The 14,241-nt window shown below is 54.0% G+C and overlaps 5 protein-coding genes across 5 annotated transcripts; 3 read left to right on the forward strand and 2 right to left on the reverse strand.

Moving 5' to 3' along the window:
- Window positions 1-317: 317 nt before the first annotated feature.
- On the reverse strand, window positions 318-2,167 carry SMAC4_06587 (uncharacterized protein). Its single transcript, XM_003346072.2, has one exon. The coding sequence runs from the start codon at window positions 2,126-2,128 to the stop codon at window positions 323-325; it is 1,806 nt and encodes a 601-aa protein (XP_003346120.1). The 5' UTR covers window positions 2,129-2,167; the 3' UTR covers window positions 318-322.
- Window positions 2,168-2,207: 40 nt separating this feature from the next.
- Window positions 2,208-3,293, forward strand: SMAC4_06588 (mitochondrial 37S ribosomal protein uS13m). The gene is made up of 3 exons (XM_003346073.2): window positions 2,208-2,498; window positions 2,566-2,610; window positions 2,695-3,293. The coding sequence occupies exons 1-3, from the start codon at window positions 2,340-2,342 to the stop codon at window positions 3,004-3,006; spliced, it is 516 nt and encodes a 171-aa protein (XP_003346121.2). The 5' UTR covers window positions 2,208-2,339; the 3' UTR covers window positions 3,007-3,293.
- Window position 3,294: 1 nt separating this feature from the next.
- Window positions 3,295-5,277, reverse strand: SMAC4_06589 (uncharacterized protein). The gene is made up of 3 exons (XM_003346074.3): window positions 4,791-5,277; window positions 4,513-4,725; window positions 3,295-4,436 (listed from the first exon to the last, which is right to left on the reverse strand). The coding sequence occupies exons 1-3, from the start codon at window positions 5,146-5,148 to the stop codon at window positions 3,505-3,507; spliced, it is 1,503 nt and encodes a 500-aa protein (XP_003346122.2). The 5' UTR covers window positions 5,149-5,277; the 3' UTR covers window positions 3,295-3,504.
- A 477-nt stretch (window positions 5,278-5,754) lies between these two features.
- SMAC4_06590 (uncharacterized protein) lies at window positions 5,755-9,867 on the forward strand. The gene is made up of 4 exons (XM_003346075.2): window positions 5,755-6,926; window positions 7,004-7,185; window positions 7,259-8,711; window positions 8,774-9,867. The coding sequence occupies exons 1-4, from the start codon at window positions 6,881-6,883 to the stop codon at window positions 9,730-9,732; spliced, it is 2,640 nt and encodes an 879-aa protein (XP_003346123.1). The 5' UTR covers window positions 5,755-6,880; the 3' UTR covers window positions 9,733-9,867.
- A 1,672-nt stretch (window positions 9,868-11,539) lies between these two features.
- SMAC4_06591 (uncharacterized protein) lies at window positions 11,540-14,241 on the forward strand (the record flags this gene model as incomplete). The annotated part of the gene is made up of 1 exon (XM_003346076.2): window positions 11,540-14,241. Exon 1 carries the CDS (start codon window positions 11,575-11,577, stop codon window positions 14,239-14,241), a length of 2,667 nt encoding a protein of 888 aa, XP_003346124.2. The 5' UTR covers window positions 11,540-11,574.

Genomic DNA, 14,241 nt, shown 5'->3' on the forward strand with positions numbered 1-14,241 from the left:
CGGCCACTACGCGCACCGAAGGCGTGCAGAGGTTCGAAACGACCGTCCTGCAATTCTGTCCATTTGCGGCGGAATAACCCCCTGGAGAGATAGGCAAGTGGGATAGGATAACCTGGATGGACACAGTATAGGTAATACCAGGTCAACACAAGTCAAATGTTGTGCAACACCCCGCAAATATCCCAGGGGTACGATATTCGAAGGGAATGTTGTAGGTACACAGAGGTACATATGCGTGTGAAAGAAAGTGAGGTGGCTGGGGAGGAGGAGAGAAGGCACTCATCCGACATTCATTTTATTTCCTGCTACACACATCTTTCTTTTATTTCTTGATACCAACGACGACGAGGTTCCGGGGGCTCTGGCCATAGTCAAACACCGTCTCCACCCAGCAGTCGCGCACGATGTCGGAATGTTCCTTGAGGAACAGGTACCGGTCGGTCACGATGAGGGACTCAACTACCATCGCGCTGAAGGCCATCAAGCTCCAGATGGCGCTGAGCTCCCTCTTGCGGGGCAGGTACGCGGCCTCGTACTTGGCAATCTCCTCGTCAGTGATGTCGCTCAGCTTCTCGCGCACGATCTGGCTGTACTGGCTAAAGTCCGTGTTGGTCGTCAGCTTGGTGATCGCTCCGCGGACGTACGCGCTAAAGGAGGTGTAGCATTGCTTCCTGAGTGAGCCGATTACGACGGGGTTGGTGCTGAAGTTGAAGGGGCTTTCTTTGCCCTCTTCCTCGCCCTCGCCGTCGCTGGGCCCGTGGTAAACCTTTGAAATGACACCCTTGTCGAGGAATATCCTTTGCAAGACGGCGCGGTAGAAGTGGCGGGTGAAGAAGGCATCACTCTCCTTGTCGGTCCAGTTCCCGGGTGCTTGACACGCCATCATACGGGCTGTGATATTGAGTCTGATGCCTTGGTCATTGTAGGTAGAGAGCTTCTCGCTCATGGGAAACCCCTGGGGATCCCGTCTTTCGGACTCCCTGACAACACGAGCATTCAGTGGCTGAAGGGTTGGCCGACTGAAGCAAGGCTTGAAAGTGGGAGGTCCCAGCTTTTCGGTAAGAAGGTTGTAGCAGCAACCCACGATTGCAACGGCGTGGATAGATGAATTGAGAACCATGGACCGGATGCCGTAGTGAGAGAGGTTGCCACATGAGTGAATGGACACGGCCATCATGCTGAGATCATCCTCGCTGTGGGTTTCCGTGTACTCCAGCTGCGAGATAACAGGGGCCAAATCGGCATCTCCCAACTTGGCGACGACATATTCAATGCTGCCCTTTCCTTCCTCCCGCGCATAAGTGGCCTGAAGCTCCTTTCTCGATCGGAGGTCAATGGTGGCAATATCTTCGTCTGCCACACCCAATGCCTTTGCGGCGCGCTTCAGCGCTTCTTCGTCGTTGACTTCTGATGGGTCTACGCTTTCCATAATACGATGGTAGAGCTTCTTGTTGCGTATCCTCTTCTCCCGCTCAGCCAGACCGGACAGGATATCGAGATCCTTGGCGCCTGCTGTGTTGGCCTCCTTGCTCTCCACGGCAACAATATGCTTGTTGTACGGAGGGCTCGCCAAAGCGCGGCCCAGATAATTCTGGCCACTGCCAAAGTCTACCAAGTGCGTCAGTTCCTGTCCCCTAACCCGAGCGACGTCCTCAGAGAGTCTGTCGATGTATCCGGAAAAGTGAGTGACCTCGTGGACTTTCTTGGTGTTCATGCCCAGAGCCACCTGCCGAGGGAGTACTGGTAGTTTCGGCTTGCTTGGTTGAAAGGAGCGGCGCAAAGAAAGTTTCCTGATGTCCTTGACATACTGAACCAGCGTCTCTGGAGGTTGTTGTTCGGGGCCAGTTTGTCCGGCAAGTGCGTCGAGATCATCTCTCATCAAGAAATCCAAAAGCACCATGGGCTCGGTCTGCACCAGGTAGTCCTGCCATTCCTTGGGCACCGCAGAGACGAAGAGGCCGGGCTCGCTGGTGAAGAAGTCTAGAATGTGAACACCACCACAGAGAAACTGGAAAAGGTGGGAATTGGTCGCAAAGTCCAGCAGGCTGTCGACATATTCGTCCGCAGATGAGAACTCATCCGAGTACGGAAGAGGCTTTTCCGGCCTCGCAGTAAAGTCGACTGTCATGATTTTGTTTTGATTGGGATTATGGTGAGTGGTTGTTCATCTACATTTGGCACATCGCCATGAAATTTTGGCTTTCTTTTTGCAAGACTCATACGGTAAAGTGTTTACAGAGGTACATCGGGCTTGGTAACTTTTAGGCTGCCAGCTGGCGGAATGCCAAGCTCCAGCTGCTCAGAGCACCCGATGCTCCACTGCGGATTTTCGCTGGCCAATGCGGGCTCCCCCACGCTCCGTCGCCTGCCCGGCAAGCCTGCACGCCCGGGTTCCATATCGCGAGTTGCGGTTGCTTGGAGAGTCGAGACTCCTCCGCGATTCCAGAACCGAGTTATGCCCATTGCGACAAGGTAACTTATCGTCGGCTAACAAGATGGTACCTACGGCCCCTACAATTCCCTAGGTTATCGCTGTTCAACAGAGTTCTAACGTTCCGTCTTTAGGTGTTCATCCTGGGAGTCAACTTCAATGAGCAGAAGCTCGTCCAGGTGCGCTGCCCTCGTCCTCGTCCTTGCACTCCCACGATGTCCTGGAAGAACCACCCCGGTTAACTCTCATCTCCCAAACCACAGAAAGCTCTCGAGAGCTTCTACGGCCTAGGCCAGCAGGCCTCCGCCCGCATTCTGGCCAAATACTCAATCCATCCGCGCGCCAAGATGGGCACCCTCCCGCCCAAGATCGTCACCGCGCTGACGGCCGAACTGTCGACCATGACCATCGAGAACGACGCCAGGAGGCTGGTGCTGGACAACATCAAGCGCCTTCGTGATATGGGTACCTACCGCGGTCGTCGTCATGCCATGGGTCTGCCCGTGCGCGGTCAACAGACGAGGAACCAGATCGCCAACGCGAGGAAGCTCAACAAGATCGAGCGCCACGGTTGAGCGGGTCGACGAGGGTGATGGGAGCGTTAAGGAACATCACGGCATCTGGATATACCTGGAGCAACTTCTTTACTCGACACTTGCTTCGGTGGTCCGGGGCTGGGATCAAATACATGGGCAGAAGAGAAGAACGAGTTGCGCCTGACCTGGCTTAGCCGGGTGTCGACGAGCTATTAGGGCAGGCGGGCAGGCAGACTCAGTGTACGATACGTCAAGCCAGAACAAAACCACGCTGAGACGCGAGAGGGATTAGGCGCGGCGTTGTAGGACAATTCATCGGGTTAAGACAAAACAAGGGCAACTTTTTTTTTTTTTTCGACTACGGTGTTCGGATCATGACGGCCGTCTGTAATAACCCCATCATCTAGTTCATATGCTAGCCAGGTCTTGTATCGGATATAAGCCGCCTAGAACATGAAGGCTAATTTTGTAGCTATTTATCCAACCAAGCTTTACGGAAACATCCACTTATCTACTCCCTTACCCCCACTCATATTTCTACTCTTCAGGCATCAAGTCTTTCAGATCATCCTCAAGAGCCGGCTCACCAACCTTCTGCATCTCAACCGCCACACGCTCAACATCGCTCCACACGCGGAGGATGTTTCCGCCCACGATCTTGCTCGCGTCCGCATCACTAACACCACGTCTAAGCAGCTCAGCTACCAGATCCGGATAGCGCGAGACATCCTCCAGACCCTTGGGAACTGTCGGAATCCCATCAAAATCGCTGCCGAGACCGACATGATCATACCCAATCAGCTTGCCAATATGAATGATATGCTCAGCCACATGCTCCAAAGTCGCGTTTTCCGGGTCAAAATCTGGCAGTCCATCGTCCCTCTCCGGGGCCGCCACGCACGAGATGAAGTCCGGCGAGAAGTTGACCATAACCAGCGAGTTGCGCTGCTTGACCAGCTGCAAAACATCGTCCGGCACATTGCGCGGGTGCGGGCACAGCGCGTAGGCGCTCGAGTGGCTGAAGATGACGGGGGCTCTGCTTCCGTTCCATTCTTTACCGGTCCCTCCCAAAACATCCTTCATGGTCTCGACGCTGGTATGGGACAGATCCACGATCATGCCGATGCGGTTCATCTCGTTGACCAGGGCTTCGCCGGCCGGGCTGACGCCGCCCCAGTGGGAGGGCGCTTTCCGGAACGGATTCTCCTGCAGGGCCGCGTCGGCGTACTTGTTGCCGCAGTTGTGAACAAGCGTCGCGTAGCGGACGCCCAGGGCGTGGTAGCGGCGCAAAGTGGCGGCCGAGTTGCCGATCTGGTGAAGACCTTCGATGCCCATAGGCGAGATGAGCTGGTTGTGGTGCTTCCAGGCTTTGAGAGCCCCTTTGCTGGAGACGGCCGGGCCGAAGTCCTTGGGGTAGGCGGCGCGGAGACGGTCGACTAGGTCGATTTGTTGGAGTGTTGCCTCGACGGCTAGAGGTTGGTGACAATGATTGTATCAGTTTCTTTGTAGCCTATGTAGGAAGTGTTGTAAACGGATTGGACCAACCGGGCAGATAGTTTTCATCAGAGAAATCGGTGCCGTTGGCAGGGCAGGGCCAAAACAAGCTCCAGAAAGCTCCTCCGTTCATGCCATCTCTCAGGCGCGCAAGGTCGACATGGCCGGGGAGCGTGCCGTCTTCCCAGCCGGTGGTGAAGTTCTTGTCATTGATGTGATTGTTGAATTTCCAGCGCAGCATAATGGGCAAATCATTGTGTCCATCTAGTCACATTGTTAGTATTTGTTTCTTCTCTGGGGTAATAATTGCTGTTGATCTGTGGTCTTACCGATCAATGGAGTGTGTTTTAGGATGTACTTCACGCGTCTTTCAATGTTCTTCTCACTCGAAGAACCTGTCATGCAACCCGACATGCCATAGCTCACGGGCCGGAGGAAGACGTGAAGCAACAAAAGCGAGATGAACACGGCGCCCCAGAACTTGCGGCCAACTCCTCGCCGTTGGCGCGTGTTAGGAGCATCTAAGCGCTCAACGTCCCCGACATCGCGGGACTTCTCTTCTTTCATTTTTTCAAGGACGACTTTTTCTTTACCGACGATTGTGGTAACGCGATGATTGAGGGAAAGGGAAAAGAGAGGAGTGAGTTTAGGGTCACAGTTGTTAAAACAGGGCAGAGTGTTTACCATGTGTCGTCGTTGAAGGATTAGAAATCGCCTAAAGCTTAGCGGGGTTACTTCATCTTAGAGAGGTAGCCCGACGCATTGTCATTCGGTCAGCCCGACCTGGAAATGCATACGTCTCGAGTCGAATGCAAAAGAAGCGTGTAAATCATAGCCCTTAAATCGACGATGCATCGTATATAAGGGAGAACGAGACACAGTATTTTGGTGTTTAGATGACATGGGATGAAGACTCGAGCTACCACACCATCTTCGGCATCTTGAGGGTGTTGCTGCACTAAGATCTGGGGTATCTTGGCGTCATATGTGGAAACTTTAAAGCGCAGAATCCATGTTAATAACTGACCACACAAAACCTTTGCAAATTCCTCTTCTATCTTACACCCAGGGGAAAAAGGCCCTCAAAGGACGATAGTAAACTGAACCGTTCATTTGATTGTCTCTCCTCGGCGATAGTGACCCTGCTGACGGCTAACTGCCCGCTGCCCGATGGTGATGCTTACTCCGTGATGAGAGTCAAGGAGGCTCAGGTCTTGGCACATGGGATTCGACGAGGGACGCCCACAGTGGGGTTCACAGCCCAAGGTCTCAGCCAGAGCCAGCCCAGCACTCGCGGACCATCTTCAACTTTCCAGAAAACAAGCACGGGAAATCTAGGCTCCATCTCCAAAGACCCCTCGACCCCTACACGAGACGTTGAGGTTATTTTAGGGCGTACATGTACCTCACGTGTGGACCCGACGGTCCTTCCTTCTGACGCTGCCCCTCCAATGAAACTTGGAACTGGGTGAGGACTTGGAGATCAACTGGCGTGCTGAACGAGAGAACCTCTGGCTGCCCGACGAGACAATCCACCGTGACACCTTCCAGTGGACACCGTCCTGCACTTGCACTTCCACTTCGGCCTGCACCTGCAAGCGCATCCATCCTGCCTTCCAATTCTGAGTGCATCCATCTGCGTGCTGTAGGGTACTACGAAGTTGTGTGTTGCCCCTGTTTCACGAATGCCAGTTCGTCCCTTCTGCTCACTGCCCTTTTCGCACTGCGACCACAACATCGACTTTTGCTTGTGTTCTTCCACTTTGCTTCTCTGTCTGAGCCCTCCCCTGAAGCTCACTTCCCCAAGTGTTTCTTCAACTTCTTTCCATTGGGACACTTTAGCAGGCGATTTTGCTCTTGTATCAGATTCTTTGTTTCCTTCCTAGCTCCGTCGGCGCCTATCGCCAACTTCATTGACACCACTACCTACACTATCCAGATAGAGAATTCCAAGCCCTTATCCGGATAGTTGGATCCCACGACAAGGAGACCGACTTTTGTGCTCCGTTAAGAGACACCCCCGCCGCTGTCACGGTGCCTGCGTCGTCTCCATCCCCGGCCACTCGGCGGCGCTGCGCCCCCCCTTTAATCCCAGACCCGCCAAACCTACCCACCTTCCCGCCGCCTAGTTCAACTCTCAAAGAACGACACTGACGGAATCAACCACCCCGGACCGACTTGGACCTGCCCTGACGGATCGCATACCGTATTCACCGGCCTCTCCTCAATCAGAACTAGGCGAGGATTGTCAGCTGGGATCCTGCTTGCCTCAGCCTCACTCTAGCACCACGCCGACCAAAACTCTGGCTGCCCCTGCTGCCACAACTTTTCCCACATCCCGCCTTAATTCGTCCCAACATCATCGTCGAAGCTACATACCACCGACATACACCGTCGAGCGATAGCCCTCCTCACCACAATGCCGGGCTTCGCGGACTCCTTCTGGTCCAACGACTACGCCGCAGGTAAGTAGTCTGGCTGTCCCCCAGTGGATCCGCTGACTATTCGTTGTTGTCGACGGTGCTGACGCAGATGTGCTCAGGCCTCGGGGTCCTGTTTGGCAAGCTCCAGCAAGGCGTGGTCGAAAACCGCCAACTCCTGACCATCGCTCGCATGCGCGCCGAAGCCGAAGACGTATATGGTCAACGTCTATCCGAAATTGCCCCTGCCGTTGACAAGATTCCAAACGGCTTCAACCGCGACGATGGCGCAAGCGTGCGCAAGGTACGAATCACATGCCGGCAAACACCAGGCTTCATCATCGCTGAGATGGTTTTGACTAACATGTTTCCGCCAGGCTTATGAAGGTGTGCGGACCGAGATGGAGGACGCCTCCAAGAACCACAAGAAGATTGCGCAGAACATTCGAGACCTAGTTGTGAACCCCTTTACGCGCTGGTGCGACGCCCACGAATCTCGACTCCAAAACTCGCAGGAAGAGCTCCAGGCAAAGATCAAGGCCCACGACAAGCAGGCTGAAGTGGTCAAGAAGCTGCGCAGCAACTATTTCAACAAGTGCCGCCTGGTAGAGGATCTCGAGGAAGAAAACAAGTTGGCCTTCCAAGACCCCGAATCCGCAGCGAGCCCGAAGCCCAAGCAACCAATTCCCGAAATCAAGGTTGAGCCCGAGGAGGAGGAAGATGACGAGCCGTTCGAGATTGGCGATGAGACCTACTCGCCCGACCAGATCAAGAAGATCCTCGCCCACATGCTCAACAACATCAAGATGGGCGAAACGAAGGTCCCAATTCTGGGAACGTACCAGAACACATCGGCTGGCACGGATATTGTCGAATACTTTCAACGGCACATGGGCACCACGAGCGTCAGTTACGCGGAGAGAATCGGCCAGGACCTTATCACCCACGGCTTCTTGCGTTTGATCGGTAATGTTGGAAACACCTTCGCCAACAGTTCCAGGATGTTCTACCAATGGCGCCCCCAGGCTTTCAAGTTGGCCGGTGTCCCGGAAAAGAAGGCGCCTGTTAACAGAACATTCTCGATGCCCCTGTCCAACGGATCCGAAGGAAGCGACTCGCCAGTTGTCGGTGCCGTGAGCGAGTATCTTGCCAACTGGAACATCCCCGGCGTCAATAATGGGCGCCCTAACGAGACTCCGTCTGAGCGCATGCGACGTGAGGCCAGAGAGGCAGATGAGAAGTACAAGGCTGCTGTCCAGAAGCTGGATGAGATGCGTTGTGAGCTCGAGGAGGCCATCTTTCTGCACCTCAAGTTCCTCGAGCGTTGCGAGCTTGACAGGCTCAAGGCTATCAAGACCGTGGTGTTGGACTTTTCTGGTACCATCAGCAACGTCATTCCCAGTCTGCAGTCTACTGTGGACAACATGATGCTTTATCAGGAGACGGTCCAGCCACTGGGCGACCTCCGTTATCTGTTGGAGAACTATCGGACTGGTAGCTTTGTACCCAAGGTTGTGACCTACGAGAACTACTACAACAAGGTCGATGAGCAGACATTTGGTGTTGATCTCGAGGCCCGTGCTCGGGCGGATAAGAAGCGCGTGCCGATCATTGTCACTACCTTGCTAACATACCTGGATCACCATTACCCGGATCTTGAGGGCGATGAGGCTCGTCGTGGGGTATGGCTCCATGAAGTCTCCCTCAAGGACACTCACAAACTGCGCAACAAGGTCAACAATGGAAAGCCTCCCTCGCTGGAAGTCTTCGCCGAGTTTGATGTTGCCACTGTTGCCAGTCTATTGAAGCTCTACCTGCTTGAACTCCCTGGTATGTTCTGCACCATAATCCTGTAGAATCTTGGCACCGCCTTACTGACACTGATGTTTTAGACTCTTTGGTATCATCTCATGTCTACGAAATCATCCGAACTATCTACAACACAACACAAGACAGTAGTGAAGACGCCCGTATCCCTGTTCTCCAACAGACCCTGTCGCAGCTACGCCTCACCAACATTGCTACGCTCGATGCTTGCATGAACCACTTTACACGCCTCATCGAGCTCACTTCTGCCGACGAGGACTATGTGGCCAAGCTGGCAACTACCTTGGCGCCATGCATTCTCCGCCCACGTACCGAGACATCACTCACCATGGAGGAGAAGCACGCCTACCGCTTGATTCGCGACCTGTTTGCGCATAAGGATGCGATCTTCAGTGAATTGAAGCGCATGTCCACTCTTGGCGCGTCTGCTTCCATTTCAGGAAACAACAACCGTCCACGCGCAATTTCTACCGACGAGAGCAACCGTAGGGCGCACATGGAGGAGCGAAACCGATTAATCCTGGAGAAGGCCAACGGCGGCAGAAGCAGAGCCACCTCGCCTGCACCGGGACCGCGCGCTCACCGTCGTGACAGGAGCGTTGGCGGACCTGAGACCCGGTTCCCCATTTCCCCCAGCGGTATCACAAGCCCTACTTCTAGCCAGCAGCATGGTAAGAGGCCAAGCTTGGGCCCTGTGCTGCCCAAGAGGTCCAGTCTCGAGGTTCCGGATGAGGCTGGTTCAAGCCTGAGCCACCCAGCCGATGGAAACCTGAATGGCGCTGCTCCCGCTGAGGCCGGGACACCCAAGTCGGAGACAGCTGACCCCTTGGCGGATAAGCGTAGCAGCTTGGTAGAGAAGCGCAACAGCTTGGGTCGGAGTGGTGCACGCATCTCGGCCGGCCGTCGAATCCCTGTGGTTGCCTCCACAACCGCTTCTCAGCAGCAAAGTGGAAGTGAGAAGGAGAACTCGACTGGCCATGGGCATGCACCAGTGACGCTTACGGACGCTCCGATGGATTACTAGAGGCGAAACGTTGGGGCTAGGTAGATAGAGGTGCTCGGTCTGGTTGGGTAGCATTGGAAAAGATGGGAACGTGGTAATTATGACTCGAATGATAACTATGACATTTTATCCGTATCGCTTTTTATATTCGCTTCCCTTCCTCGGAGGTGTATCCGTTGTATATGGGTTCTCACAGATGGGTAGGAAGCCAGCGCCAAGATCATCGGCTACATACGTGATGCCATCCACATCTCTCCCCTTTTCAGCCCTATAGGTCTTGGCCAAGCCACTGACATCTTAGCAGGTAGCCGCTAAAATCCCTGGTAAGGCCAGTGAAATAAGGGTCCAGAAACACCGGCTGGACGGACGATCTTCAGCTTGATAATAGTGTATCGATGGCGGCTTGCAACCCTCCGGTATTGCTCCATGGTTTCACGCAACTCTGAAGAATCATTGAATTGCTTCTGTCAAAAGTGCATATCCGGCAAGGAGGACGGGCCATCGCTAGCTACCTACTACTTTCCGCGTTTGTTTCGTAGCTTCCATTTACGTTGGGTCCAAAGAGAAGGCGCCATGGACGAGCACATTCACTTGTTAAAAGCTAAAGTTCTAGACTTACAAGGCCAGGAAGAAACTCAACGTGAATGCCATAGCCATGTCCTTTTTTCCGGATTTTATCAAAAAACAAACCACAACCGGAATCTTCCATGGGTCCAGGTGTTGTTCTATCGTCATAAGTGGCAGCCCAGTGTCCACTCGGCGAGCAATGAAAGCTAGCCAAAAGGGTTGTAAAAATAAACCGAACACATCACGGTCAATACATTACACATTCAAGTATCTCCCCAACCACTTTAAACCTATCCTCAAGGCGTTTGCTGAACGGTCTAATCCATAAGTAAGTCTCGCTAATGTGTTTTAAAATTCTTGTGATCCGTATCACAGTTTTGTAACGGCCTTTCGTAGCCAAAGCGAGACATGTTGGACTTGTCTATTCGGCTTCTATGTTTTTTATTGACCCTTGGCTTGGCAACCGGCCAGCCCAATTCGCACGCCGCTGGCAGGGGTAATCTCCAGGCCTGTACGAACTACACTAGGGACGTTTGGGGCACTGTGGTAGTCCTTTACGGTTTCCCTCAGAACGGATGAAATCCAACGTCAGCAAGAGCAATTGACAAACCAAAGCTTCATTTCGAATTGCCAACGACACCACTGCAGCGTCCGGGCTGTTCTTTCATCAAACCAGTCGCGATTGCTTCTCTTCATACGCTCAATGGCTTCAAACACTTTGAACAACAAAGCTGGAGGCAAAGGTTCAATACGCACCTGTCGGACAGGCCTGGCCGGTTGACTCACCAAACACTGTGTGCACTGCAGAGCAAAGACTGGTACACCAACTCGCCGGTCCCAAAGCAGCTAAACCCTCTCGTTCGCCGTTGACTGTGAGGTGGTGGCATTACTCTTTCACCGGACGGATTTTCTATCAACGCTGTTTGCAGGATGGCTGTAGCTTCCCAAGTTGCCTCATGACAGGGAAACTGTCCGTCAAGATGAAAAGGCTCTCCACTCGTTTGTGGCAGTGATAGACAATAAACATGCGGCAGTGCCTCTTCAATGGAGTACATAAGGGCGGCCGCCCTCCGCTTCGTTTCCCATCTTTTCTGATCTGGACACACTCAACCTCTCATCTTCTTCTCTCACCCGCTGATCGACAGCATCGAGCTCAATCGTCACCAGTAAGTGGATAAACAACGCGTTGGAAACAGATCCCCAGCGGCAAAATCTTACCACTCATTATAGTCAAAACTTTATACGCATCGTACCCAAAAAAAACATAGACGCTTCTTCGGATCAACACCCGCAAACATGGCCGCCTCTTCAGAAATTCTCTCCCAGACCCTCTCCTCCATCACCTCCATCAAGCTGGACCAGCTCCAGAAGCAAAGGGATGCATACGAGACCGCAAAAGACGCTCTCATCTCGGCTGCCGACAAGGAGACCGATGTCCGCAAGCGCGCAAAGACCCTTCTCGACGGCCGCGACAAGCTGCCATCCATCAAGGAGGCTAGTAACCCCATGCTGTCAGCCGCCAACCTCAAGCGGTTTGTGGAGCAGGCGGCATTTGACCCGTCCGTGTCAGAGGTTCTTCTGCGCGAGTACGAGGAGGCGGTGAAGAAGGAGTTGAACATGACGAGCAACAAGTACAGATTTGCCAGCGTGTACGGCCAAATGGTGAACGAATGGACCAAGAAGACAGGGGTTGAAGGAGGTGACGGGGTTGCTAAGGATGACTTCGTCCCCGTTGGAAGGAAAGAGATGCACGAGCAGAGGAAGACGTGGGAAGAGTTTGTTTTTGCCGCCAAGGAGACGGATAAGGACGCCATCAAGCAGTATCTGGAGGACGTCTTCGTCGGGTCTTCAAAGGACTGCCAGCGTGCTCTGGCAGACCTGAGAAAGAATTTCAAGGACCTTCAGGACAGCAAGCATTCGAATTGGTCACACCCCTTCAACGAGAAGGTGGTCAAGGGATGCATCGAGGGCATCCTGCGGAGCAACAACGTGACGGGTGAGAAGCGCAGCACCCTTCGCGACTTTTCGAACAACTCGGTCGTCCTGCAGGAAATTGCGGATGTGCTCAACATGCGTATAGAAGCGCGCGCATCTTGGACCTGGGAGGAGCCTGTGGTGGTCGAGCAGCGTCGGGCTCTGAATGGGAAGTACAGGTTCTTCGTAGACGAGGACCTACTGCATTCACTGCTCCTCGAATACATTTTCCGCACCTGGGCAACCTTGATTCGACAACAGTTCAAGCATCTCGTCGATTCCAAGGGCGTATGGAAGCCTGACACGAGACCCATGTCAAAGCAGGATGCGAGACGCCGACAGTTTTTCCTGGACGACAAACAATCCCTCTCCAGTTACGGCAGCGTTGCCGAAAACCGCGATACTTACTTCAAGGATGAAATTCTGCTGGATCATCTCCCCCTGGAGATGTGGGAGATCCGTGGCGGGTATGATGATTCCTCGGAGGCGGATGCGGACAAGGAGCAGGATACGAGAGACGCGCCCCTAAAAGTGGTACAGGGTCTCATGCACCGGCTTGAATCCGACATTCTCGTCCAGAGGCACTTGGGTAATGAACTAAGTGTCATCCGATCCGATTTCAGATGGTTCGGGCCTGGACTGCCCCACTCGAGCATATTCGCCGTGATGGAGTTCTTTGGCTTCAACGAGGAGTGGCTTGACTTTTTCAAGCGTGTGCTAGAGGCTCCCATCAGGTTCAAGGAAGATCCCACTGACACTGCCTTTGGCGTCCGCAAGCGTGGTGTCCCAATCAGCAGCACAATCTCCGACGTTGTGGGCGAGTCCGTGCTGTTCTGCCTAGACTTTGCTGTCAACCAGAAGGCCGATGGAACTCCCCTCTACCGTCTTCACGACGACATGTGGCTTTGGGGTACCATGGAGAAGTGCTCTAAGGCATGGAAGGTGGTGACGGAGTTTACCGAGGTCCTGGGGCTGAGTCTCAATGAAGAGAAGACAGGCTCGGCGATCATTCTTCCCAAGAACAAGAAGGCGGACTTGGAGTCAGGCAAGGAGGATACAGCCAAGACCAGCCACAACCTCCCATCCGGCCCCATCACCTGGGGTTTCCTCGAACTCAACCCCTCAACGGGCCACTTCGAGATCGATGAGGCCAAAGTCGACAAGCATATCGACGAGTTGCGCCGCCAGCTCGCCGCTTGCCAGAGTATGTTCGATTGGGTGCAAGCCTGGAACATCTACGGCGACCGCTTTTTCACCAACTTTTTCGGCCGCCCCGCTGCCTGCAACGGCCGCGCCCACGTTGACAGCATGCTTGCCATGTTCGCGCGTATCCAGCAGAAGCTCTTCCCCGACCACGCCGCCGGGGTGGGAGCCTACGTCAAGGACATGATCAGCTCGCGCTTCGGCATCTCGTCCATCCCCGACGGATACCTCTTTTTCCCCACCTCAATGGGCGGTCTCGGTCTCCGTAATCCGTTCGTCTCGCTCTTCCTGATTCGTGATGGCCTGGAGAAGACACCCGAGGAGATGCTGGCCGAATACGAAGAGGAGGAAGAGACTGCGTACCGCAGAGCGAAGGAGGTTTTTGAGTTGCGCGAGGTGGAACGCAGCGTTAAGCAGTCAAGTTCCTACGACAGATTCTCGGACAGAGGAGGAGACTCGTTCAAGGACCTTGAGGGCGAGCCTTTCATGAGCTATGAGGAGTTCACGCGGCACAGGGAGCTGACGTCGTTGAAGCTTTCGGCGCTTTACCGGAACCTGTTGAAGGAGCCGTACACGAAGGACGTGGAGCTCAAGGGCGATGTCAAGGCGGCACTCGAGGATGAGGATGAGTGGGACAACATGAGCAGCTACGACAAGTGGGTGGTGCAGCTGTTCCATCGGGAGGTGGTGGACATGTTTGGTGGCTTGGCGGTCGTTGACAAGGCGCTGCTGCCCATTGGGCTGATGACCATGCTGAGGCAGAGCCGATTCCAGTGGCAGGGCTGA

The sequence above is a fragment of the Sordaria macrospora genome, chromosome 2 (assembly GCF_033870435.1).
Source record: "Sordaria macrospora chromosome 2, complete sequence".
NCBI classification, from domain to species: Eukaryota; Fungi; Ascomycota; class Sordariomycetes; order Sordariales; family Sordariaceae; genus Sordaria; species Sordaria macrospora.